This window comes from Ascidia mentula, chromosome 4 (genome assembly GCF_947561715.1).
Source record: "Ascidia mentula chromosome 4, kaAscMent1.1, whole genome shotgun sequence".
Taxonomy (NCBI): domain Eukaryota; kingdom Metazoa; phylum Chordata; class Ascidiacea; order Phlebobranchia; family Ascidiidae; genus Ascidia; species Ascidia mentula.
The window spans coordinates 5,227,107-5,238,563 of record NC_138569.1 but is presented as its reverse complement, the minus strand read 5'-3'; the positions used below and the strand labels follow the sequence as shown (position 1 = coordinate 5,238,563).

At 40.8% G+C, this 11,457-nt stretch overlaps 1 protein-coding gene across 1 annotated transcript; it reads right to left on the bottom strand.

Annotated features, from left to right (window-relative positions):
* Positions 1 to 464: 464 nt before the first annotated feature.
* Positions 465 to 10,905, bottom strand: LOC145897314 (atrial natriuretic peptide receptor 1-like). The gene is made up of 14 exons (XM_082985554.1): positions 10,794 to 10,905; positions 10,226 to 10,298; positions 8,951 to 9,056; positions 6,940 to 7,110; positions 5,662 to 5,807; positions 4,695 to 4,891; positions 4,242 to 4,397; positions 3,761 to 3,956; positions 2,440 to 2,611; positions 2,000 to 2,161; positions 1,648 to 1,778; positions 1,435 to 1,580; positions 1,246 to 1,340; positions 465 to 1,100 (listed from the first exon to the last, which is right to left on the bottom strand). The coding sequence occupies exons 1-14, from the start codon at positions 10,903 to 10,905 to the stop codon at positions 465 to 467; spliced, it is 2,499 nt and encodes an 832-aa protein (XP_082841680.1).
* Positions 10,906 to 11,457: the final 552 nt, after the last annotated feature.

Genomic DNA, 11,457 nt, shown 5'->3' with positions numbered 1-11,457 from the left:
TGCTATCAGATCTTACTGTGTGGAAGACGAAAGTATAAGGTACAGTAGCAAACAAATATGGTATGCTTTGGTTCTCTGATTTATGTTTCAGGAAAATTTTGGAAACACTGCGAAAATTAGTCAAATTTTTCAAGACATCGGGCAATTTTCGTTAAAAATAATTATATTCGTTTGCTGTTGTACCTTACAGTTCCGTAACATAAATTATCAAACCAATTGCGCACCACTTCTTAGCATCACGCCGCAATGGGCCTGCGCTACATGTCAGAGTTTAATGACATTTTTTAAGATTCGGACGAAACCGCAGTGCTCGACGTACTGATCTCAAAATTCAGTCAAACATGATAATACGGCACTTAAACAAGTGCAAACGAACATAATTTTGATCTTCCATTCCGTTGCGAATGTTGCATAGGTATACTCGCCCATCGCGTGCGTACCGTCTGATAATTAGGCCCGTCTGTTTAAGTGTCATCTTCCGTTGCGCAACCGCTGTTATCGAAGGCTAAATATATTCCACTGTCCCGCCCAACGGATTTTTCCCTGGGCGAAGCTGTTTCGTGCAAACCAAACCGTCTTTCTGACGTCCTATTTATATGCGTGCAGTCCGACTCCACGGTACTTGTGGTTTCCTCTTCCATGGGGTCATAAACTGTCGCAATTTTTTGGCAATGAGGATCACCAGACACATAAGAAATCTTTACTGAGGGACGAACAATGGTGCCCGCTCTTCGTTTTTTGTCTGCAACGCACAAAACCGATCTCTTGTACCGAGGAATGTAGGCCTGGGAAACGCTCCGCCTGCTCTCTGTGTAAGATGACGTGGAATCGGTGAGCTCTTTTCGTTGGATTCCTACATTCTCGTTTTCAGTCGTAAAAACGGTCTCGCAGAAATCGCTGGTTTCGTCAGAAAGCGAACTGAACACTGTTGACGATGTGGAAACGAGGCGGGATTTTTCAATTGTAGTGACATCTTCGATTGTTGAGACGTTTGTTGCGACCAGTGGTAAAATTTCGTCAGTCGGTCCGGCTTCGTTGATTCTCGAATGGACCGATGGAGTTTCTCCAAGAAGCCACCAGGTTTCATATTCGCCTAAACCCTGCGCGAACATTTGGATAACTAAATAAGATTGTATAAGTTTGAAAGGTTTGCACTAAGCTGGAAAAGGTTTGACACACAAAGATAAAACGCCGCTTATATTTTGTTTGAAGAAAGGTTATTATTTCTTGCCATAAAATACTGACCTTCAACACGACGCTGTCTTCTCTTTTCGCCAACTGAAAGGTCTCGAAGTTGTCCAATATTTTTTTGGTGCTGAACGAAACATGAATCTTTAACTCTGCAAGTATTTTTTAACAAGTGTCATGTGACGTTTCGGTCCACGATTCAATGTTATACTAAGCACAAGACACCTGCTAAAATTTCCATGTTACCTTTTCCGTTCTGCTCCATTCTCGCTGCGGTGTTGACTGTGTCACCGAACAAGCAGTATCTTGGCATCTTGAGACCTACAACGCCGGCCACCACAGGCCCGCTGTGAATTCCGACCCTAAGCTTCAACTGGACTTGCGGCATGTGTCTAAACAGAGCAAAGGCAATTATTATCCGTTGCAAATACAACACATTTCGACTGCTGATTAACTTACTGTATAACAAATGAATTTGCCACGCTGTCGACCAGCGACAAGGCCATGCGGGAAATCTCCCTTGCGTGTAAGTTTCCATTAGTATCCGGTAGACCAGAGGCGACCATGTAAGCGTCGCCTATGGTTTCGACCTGCGTAGAAATACAAAACATTATATTTTTTACGGAAGTATTGAATTTGTTGTAGTTAATATTTGTAACGCCGGTATGTTTTCGTGCCCAAGGATAAATGTGTTTTTATATGTTTTAAATACAAGCACATTTTTTGGAACCAGGTACTAGTGTTGTTGAAAATGCGTTTTTATACTTAAATTATTAAAACCAATTGAGGAGCGATAAACAACAAAAAATACCTTGTACACGTCAAATTCCTCAATAATGTGATCGAACATGGTGTAGAGGTCATTCAGCATTTTCACCACTTGCATCGGTTCGCTTTCGTGGCATATTGACGCAAATCCAACTATGTCGCTGAAGTACACTGTTACGCTATCGTAACTCTTCGGCATCACGTCCTTATTTGCAAAAAAACATCTCGTAAGAAAAGGCAAGACTACTACTGCAGACCGGTTAAATCATGATAAAAATATCTTCCGAAAGCGTAGCTTTGATTACAGTTTGTGTAAAACGTGAGTGAGCTTTCAAATATCGCACAAGGAGCATAAATAAGGTTGCATGATGGCCTCTGTAGCATCATTGCCCAATTATACACATTGGCAGCAATTGGGGGTTTAGGTTGTCTTGTTTGAAAACACATAAATCTTTTCTATCTTTGGCAGCCTTCCCAACTCACCGTATTCATTTTCAACCTATCGGCGACCGGTTTCGGCAGCATTTGATAAAGCAAGCTGTCGGATTTCTCCTTCTCTGCTTTGTATTGTTCGGTTTTTTCTTCGACTTGCTCTTCTAGCCGGTAAGAGTATTGCTGGAGACGCTGGAGAAGGTTGTCGAACAAGTTCGTATCTCTGTGCAAAAAAAACCGTTGACTTTGTGTGCATTGTTTTGTTTACTCTGTTTTGTATTTGGATTGGACCCATGAATGTTATTGTTGTTTAGTTATTTATTTCAAATATGCAAAATTCTGTTTTAAAAAAGAGTCACATGAGGAATGAAATTGTAACATCGACGACAATTTTAAATTAAAAATTTATATTTGACCGCCATATGTCTCCAGTTGCGATGTTAGTTGTTTATTTATCACTGATTACACAGATTCGTTGAAGACGCTCCACTCATAATTCAATCAGAAAGCCACAGTTTCCGGCTCTCAAAACTCAGAGCGGTCGGAAAGTTCTCCGCGAATTCTGCGAATTGATTCCTCGATGACTGTGCGATTTTGTGGTTGCTTAACAAGATTTCCACCAAAAGTAACAAAATATCTAACACGCGAACTCGCCCTGCGGCGGTGATTTCGTTGTGGGAAAATATGTTCGAGTTATTCAACCGCATCAGTGATGAGCTGAGCCCGCTCCATTTATTCATTAACCGTATTTGGGAAGCAAGCCACTTAATGGGCCACGGAGTTTTAAAACTTCCCGCGCCGTGTCATTTGCGTTCGATGTCAACGTTCTAGCAGGGAACACGCGATGGGCGATTGATCAGCGCAATTTTGCCGAACTGCGAGCAAAACACAAGTGAACCACTTCAAAAGTTCGTGCAGGCCGTGGCATGGTTGCGACTGGTGTTATTGCGCTCCACAGTGCCGAACAGACAATTACACACTTGAAAACGGGATAAAAATAGAAATAATGTAAATACGCCGAAAAGGTTCAAAATAGCTCGCCCCAGATAAAATGTGAACGCCGATTTGTCACCAACAATCCTCTATTTTCGATATGTTGCAGACTCGATTTTATCCCAGCGAAGTGAGACAAAAATTAACAAACCTACGTTTATCCCATCAGCTGAAACATTACTTTAAAACCTGTTTAGATCACTCAATATTCAATAACACATGGTAGGGTTTAAACGTTAGATATGCTGCAAGTCCCTTTTTAACTGCTTCTCTGGCAAGCCAACGTTTTGTTATCTTACTCTTTTGCAGGCATGTGTTTGTGCTAATTGCTATTTACTAGCAATCTTAACAAAACTCGCGTCTACAATTCCTAACGTACTTCTGTAACGTTCCGGCCATCTGATATATCTCATGGAACGCCGGACGATCCTTCGACTTTTCCGCCCAGCTCTTGCGCAGAACTTTTCGCCACAAGGGGTCGATAATGACGTCATCATTGTCGTCCAAACAAGGTCGAAAGTGTTCCATTTCCGACCGTGGTGAAAGTGTCCCATTCCCGACCTTTTGCACGATTTCTGCAAAGTAAAGTGTTTTATGGTTTCCATCCTTGTTAAACTATATTTAAACCAATTTCTGTGTTGCTTCCAAACAAACGTTTCTACTTTGCTCGGTTGCATAGTTGTTGTTAATGGCTGTTTAATCTGCTGATTTAAAAGATAATCAACAAATATTTGTTTAGACTCGTTTGTCAAAGAGCGAAGTCTTCCTATTATTAGGCGCGAAATTGGTGAAAAACGCCGATTTAAAAACCTGTTAGTCCCGTGAGGTTGTTATAATATATAGTACACTTTTACCCTTACCTTCTGGAGTGTAAACGTCCCCTTGACGGTAAAACACTCCACGCTGGTAAAGTATTTCCTGCGCAATGATTGAGAAACTGTAGACGTCTCCTTTTTGTGTTCCCTCGTTAGGTGGAATAATAGAGCGTAAAAGTTCGGGCGCCGTCCATAGCTTCTCTGCAGAATGTAATTGTCGCACGTTGAGCAAAGTATGATTCAGCTTTATCAAATAGTTCGTGCATTTTGTTTGTTTATATAGGTACACATGCAATTTATATGATGCGTTGCGGCACTGATTGCGTTACACATACGTTTACAACTAATTTCAAAATATAACCGCAGAAGTACTAATGGCAACCTGAATATGTCTTCAAATAAAAAATAACATTACTTTAAAACAACATTTTATAAATATTTCTATTACCAAAACTGTCAGGCAAAAAAGACAGCAGGTTTACAGACAAAATCTCTTACTGTAGTGCGGGTCAGATTTCTCGTTGTTGTTCTTTCGTTTAGTCTTGAGACGCTGACCTATACAACCGAAGTCGGTGATCTTCACCATGAAGCGACTGTCGATGAGGCAATTTGACGGCTTTAAGTTTCCGTGGGAATGAACTTTACTCCGATGCAGGAACATCATTCCTTTTACGATGTCGAATATCAGGGAATTTCTAATGTGAAAATTTGTTTCATTTTGAATGTGAAGTATTGAAGTAGTGAAAGTTAAATAAATGAGAGATTTTTGAATGTCATTGAAAATATTCAGCACAATGGTAAAGAATCTGGCTATTTATAAACCAAATAAAATGTATGCACATTCATTGCGAACTGATGCAGTCAATTTCGAATATACGGATTGAGTTAAATAACGGAAAGCTGTTGGAGTGTATATACTGTATGGTTCAAACTTAGCATAACGATAATAACAACGAAAGTGGGATTGCTTGATTCTTAACTGCTGTGAGCGTGGCTGTAGCGACCAGCATTGGCTGTGATGTGTTCGATCGTTCAATCACTGTGCAATTAAAACTCGCGCGACAATGGAACAAGAGGTTTCAATTGGAAACATTAAAAAGGCTCTTCTCAAAACAACGCGCTTGATGTCCCCTTTAATTAAAAGGGATTGACCTGGCCGGTGGACATTCCTAACGTATGTCAGATAAACTATATGGCAAACATTGAACACATTTAAATGGCAACCGTACTCTTCGCCGAAGGTACCGTTGAGGTGACGGTATGGCTTAGCCGACATAATAAGTTCACCAAGCTTGATGATTTGATCACATTTATGCTGATTAATGTTCAGAAATAAACTAAACACTGCATTTTTCTAAGTGCTGGTTCGAAAATGAATGGAATTGGAACGACAAGTTCCGGGAAAATAACGCAACATTTTTATCCCTAAATCTGTAGATTGCTGTTAAGAGTTTCAAAGGCCTACTTAAACACGTCGTCCCAGTCACCGTTCTCCCTCAGTAGATCTTGTAGCGATCCTCTGGTGCAATACTCCGTCAAAACCGTCACGTACGTCCCGGTATAGTTGGCGCCGTAAAACTTGCACACGTGCTCATGGTTCAGCATGAAGATCTAAATTGAAAATGTTGGTCCGTTATCAAAAACTAACAATGCGAGATAAGTGGTTCGGTTTATTACATCACTTGTGGTTTTAGTTAAATTGTTACTACCAGCCTAAAAGACCCATTAAAAGGCCACTATACCAATCAGTATGAAGACGCAAGTTCGCTGCATAGGAAATTGTGCATTTTTCTTGTTTTGTTGCTGAGGGCGTCAAAATCAGATTTTTCTTGCGGAAATCCCAACGTGATTCGTTGCATAGCACTTATGCCTGCAAAGGGACCACTTGACAGTCGCTTTTGTAAAAATCGATTGACACGGAACTGTCTAATTTTCTCAATTTCAAGAAGTCTCTTGTCTAAAAGAGATTCTTGCATTCACGCATGCGGTAAAAAGAGCGGCAAAATTGCCGGTTGTCGACGGGATTACATGAAAGGTCTCTAGCAGAAGCTCGGGGCGTGAACCTTTCGCAATCCGCTCCACCCAAATCCTGTGGACGCTTGTTACCTTAAATGGCGACGTCCTAAATTGAAACTTTAACATCACATTCCTTTATCTCCTGTTTCGAGTATGTAATGTACGGTTAATTGGCGCAGGTTCGTTTTCAGGCGTGAACGTATCGCTGATGTTAGAATTTGTACAAGCATCAGTGGGCGTATTCCCGCCGTTTATATACCTCATTACCCTCCGACTGGCGCAGTGTCCAATGAAACCGACGCTGGAACGTAAACATGATTGTCATCCCCATAAAGGCCAATCGTGTACTGTTTTGTAGGAAACCCAGCAATTACACGTTAATAATTGCAAAATGGCTTCAAGCATTTGTCAGCGTTGTAAACTGGTCGAAATTGCTTGCTCGTGGTTTGGTCTCAATGACCGTATGTTAATGCACCTGTGTACGTTTAGAATTTTAAAAAGTCGAACCGGAGTTACCAGCTTTACCTTGCGCCATAACTGCTCGGAAGCAAAAATCCCACGAACGCGAGTCGCAAAAAACGTATTTGTGGACGCTGAGAGCTTTTCCAGCTACAGCGAAAGACCGTGATACAGCGTTTATTTTTCCCACGGCCAAGACGAGTAAGCAAACTAAGCACAAGCTATAGCCAAGAGAAAGGCGATTAAAGTCCACCACATTATATTGTACCTGGTCCAGGTCGCAGATGTTCGGTCGTTCCAGTGACATTCGTCGTGCCCGAAGCTGCTTTACGGCGACGATGTGACCCTTGTAATAGCCTGTTGTGGTGTGGAAACTTTTCCACTTTTTCCCGCCCGCCATCACCGCCCTACTGTCAGGTATATCGATCGTGGGTCTAATCTGCAAAAATCAATACATTACATTGCATTAAGACTTCCAACTTAGGCCATACGCAACATTTTTGCCATTGTCCCTTTCAGTTATTGATGGAAAGTAACGGAAATGTAAATTGCCGCCGTAAGGTGTTATTTCCGCAAGCTCGGCGTCTATTCTCATAGCATCCACGAAGCTGCAAGACCTTTCACGTTGTGACGAGGTACTTATTACATGCGGCAAATGCGGCGGCAGCAAAGCGCGCTACACATTATCACTGCGATTAATTGGGATTTCGGCACGTGGGTGTGGTGCGGTGGAGTTTTACCGAAATGACACCGAGCCAATGAATGAGTGGTCCTTATAATATTACACAAGTAATTCAGGGTATCACAGATCTGTAATTTGAGGGTACCACACATACATAAAGGATTGCAATCAAACTTTAATCCAAGGTTTAGGTTTGCGTAGGATGCCACGCGAGCTTATTTATCGTGCACGAAATTGTTTTTTTTTGTAATCGGAACAAAGGCATGTAATTGCTTTCCCTTTGGTCACACACTTAATTGTACACAAACAACTTTGGAAATGCATCGATGTGGTTATGCGCAATTAGGATATCTAATATAAACTATAGGGTGATGCAAGATTTTAGAAAACATTTAATTTGTTGCTGGCATGGCAAAATATCAGAGAATAGTCATAACAGAAAACCCAACCAAACATTTACGACAACCAAGTCAATACAATACTGCGATAAAGCATAGCCGTCGAGCATGTAGGCGTATTAAACTAAAATTCATTGCAATTCACACAGTTTGGTTGCCTGACAAACTAACCTGTTCCACCGCATTGCAACAAAAATCAACTTCAGCCCATTTAAGGCAAAGTGGGACAACGGAAAGTTGCACTCTTCTACTATAACTACGCAGAAATGGATGCTTTGAAGCGTGTAAGTGTTTGATAATAGTCGAGTGAATCAGGATAAGGTGTACGCACGCCGTAAATATGCCGGAGTATCTAAATTTAGGGCTTGATGATTCACCCGGTGCGCATCTCAAACTTCAGCAATTGAGTTTGTAAGAGCGCAATTAGCGATACGAGCATATGCACATTATACGTGGAAAACATTTATCATTGTTAATCGTAACGCGGAAATACCGGCTATTTGGAATCCCAACCAATCGATTTCGCAGAAAATCGACAACAAACAAGCTGTGATACATGATTTGTAAGTGCTGAAGTGACATGTGCCAATCAAGTCTCTCTGAGTAACGCCCTTTGCCATACGATTGGCTTTGAGCAGAAGTATTGCCGTACAAATTACATGGAGTACATGACAAATATTTCTCTCCAGGAGTAATTTTGTGTTTCGCAATCAAGCCGCCACAAGTCTCAACGCACCAGACGCTTGAATGTAAAGAGCGGTCGATCTTTAAACCCTTTTGTTTGCCTTGACGTAGGTCTTGCAACTACCGGTTGATTTTTGCCCCCTAATGGAATTTTGGCGTTGCTGTCGTGATGTACTCATTAAACGTTTTCTTATTTGTCGAGCGAGAAACGATGTCGTCTCTTAGATAATATGTGTCGCTGACCATTAGGGACCAACTTCAATATTGACATGCACTTTTCAAGCCCAGTTTCCCATCAACGAATATTAGGACCAGAATCCGTTCCTGTTTCGTATTGCGCACTGTCTTAATACTACAGACTACATCCATGGTATTGGTTGCACTGTTTTACAGTTGGATAAGTTGTTTTAGTTTGTATTTGTATTATCTGTAAATCATTAGTAGTTTACAAGAACAATTGTCAGTTTTTTGGGCTATTTTAAGCACATCAGCTTTACATATAAATTCGTACTTACGTTTTCGGTGGACTCTGCCGGCGTCCAATGCGATTTATCGAAAGAAATGTCTTCCCATTTCACTTTCCACATTGTCATACGTAGCTTCTGCTCTTGTTTGAACATTCTGTATGCAAAATACATCGTAATCTATGTTCGGGAAATATGCCCCGTAGATTAAATTTACATATTTCTAGCACGGAACCATTGGCAAACGCCCTTGAAAAATTTTTGACAAAATTTACAAATTGTTTGATAAATTCATTTTAAATTATCATGCAACATGGTTGCCAAGGAGTGATATAATGTTTTTGTGATAAAGCAAATCATGAATATCCGCGAGTTTGGTCAATCAAACGATAAACAGTTGAGCACGTGATGAGACACATACTAACCAAACGGTAACCAACCGGCGATTGTTTTAAAAGCATTAGAAATCGCACGCGAGGATGATTAAAATCCCGAAATAACGTTTTGGTAAGTTTTCGTAGGTACAACTCGACGCCAAGACAATTGTGGTGCACAATAACGGCCTTGATTGACTGTGGTGAAGTTCAATGTCTTGGCATTTAATCTCCCCACAGACCGCTCTTTGTCGAGCATAAAGAAACGGCTGTGCGTGCTGTCAGAAGCCCCTGCAGGAAAGTACGATTGCGCAAGAGCTTATTGTGTTACGTAAACACCGATTTACAAACGCAAGTCTTGTTTGATTTGAGCAGGAAGACCGTATGCCATGCGTCAAACAGTTGGTGGGAAAAATGACGGCTGTATGTAACTGTTAGTAGCCACCGTTGCACGGCTTATCTTTACATTGTGGTTCATGAACATTGACAGCGACATTGTGAGGATTTTACCATTTTTGAAGGTTTGTGTGTGAGGCAACATCATTGTTTTCATCAAACGTTGACCTTATCCCTTTATGTTCAAATAAAAAACTTGATAGTCCAAATGTTCTGTTCAAAATAGCGTCGTGTTTCCGCCAGAGTCCACTCTTATTTTCATGCCCATCGTCTCCAAACAACCAGAAGGAAACCTCTATTTTTAGACAATGCGGTGCCTATCAAAGGCTCACAAACTACCGGTTAGGACACAAAGTTCTGTCGCTGTTAAGGAAAAGGCCGAACCTCGGAAGAGATTTTGGTAGACCGCAGGTTCCGCCAAAATGGCGGCTGCACGTGGCGAGGCTTCAGGCTTTATGCATTTCCTTTTCACGTCCGAGTGACAATTAGTGATTAATTCGATAACAGACGATCTTTTGTTCACGTACATAACGAGCATTGTGACTTCGACACTCACCTGTACAAGATGGCGGCGGCCACGGCGAGAACGATGATCAACACACTCAAAGCGGTTATGACGTAATAAAGCTCTGCGTTTGAAGAACAACAATGAAAGCTTTTCCGATTGACAGAAATCAAAATCGAAAAAAAGTTCAATAGAAAATATTTCATACTTTGGCTTATTTTAAACTTCACAAATCAACAAAAATAAATGTTTAGGAAAACTTCTGTTTCAAGAACAGGTTTTGGGTGTTATATTACATTTTGTTTTTGGTGTATTAGTTTAATCGTGTTTAGTGTTGCAAATTAAAAAGTTGTTCTACATTATTGTAATGTGGAAGTATCTGAATAAATTATGTGGGTGGCACAGTTTTGAGAGCAAACCATAGTTAAACCAAAATCCAATTAAATACACGTAAACAGTCTTTTCATTTACACGAAAAGCTACAATCAAACTTTGGCATTTTAGGGACTGAAATATTTTTTCGGCGCCTGATGGAATCATAGAAATCTATCAAAACGGGTCTTCAAATGCGAGTGATTCAAATTTCTCGGAAATGTGGCATAAACAAAAAACAACGCACCTGTTTGAAGACACGGTTCAATTCCGCACGCATCTTTGCACTGGTCACATGAATAACTGTCAGTTTGTAAATCGGCGAACGTGGTAGAGAACCTGGCTTGGTAGGCCTTCATCGCTCAACGGGTCAAGGAGCAAATGTGCCGCCCAGTGTTTATGTATAAACATGTAACCGCACGCCTTATCACCTTCGTCTATGAGCAACAGCGGTTATTTCGGTTCGTTTCGGTTTGCTCGGAAAACACGGTGGGCGGCCGGAAACGGCAAAAATTAACTAAAAATCTCCGTGGATGGCGATTAGAGGTTTAATACGTAGGTAGAATATTTCATACCATTTTTGAAAAATGTGCGCAAAATCGTTAGCGTTTTGTTTGCCTACGATCGATAAAGGATAGAGGCGGGCTGAAAAAACGCGGCAGAAGCAACGTTGGGCACACGTGTTTAAAAACGGATTGACTAAATAAAATTAACGCTGTCAAAACAAATTTATCATTTATTTCCTGATACAACTCATGGAACACCGATTGTCGTAAATTGAAACGTAGTTTATTGATAAGCTTTGGGTTTAAAACAATTTCTCAGACGGTAATATTTAACATACACAGTTTTTTATCTTCCAAATTGTAAACACTTCTGTCGTTTTTCTAGCTTTTTAGTGACCGAATTTC

What these genes read in the sequence shown, in the direction of transcription:
- LOC145897314 (XM_082985554.1), bottom strand. Translation starts at nt 10,905, where the DNA reads ATGAAGGCCTACCAAGCCAGGTTCTCTACCACGTTCGCCGATTTACAA. An exon ending in CGGCAGAGTCCACCGAAAAC is followed by an intron (nt 7,111 to 8,950) that starts GTAAGTACGAAT and finishes TGATTTTTGCAG; the next exon opens with ATTAGACCCACGATCGATAT. An exon ending in AGGAATTTGACGTGTACAAG is followed by an intron (nt 1,779 to 1,999) that starts GTATTTTTTGTT and finishes ATTTCTACGCAG; the next exon opens with GTCGAAACCATAGGCGACGC.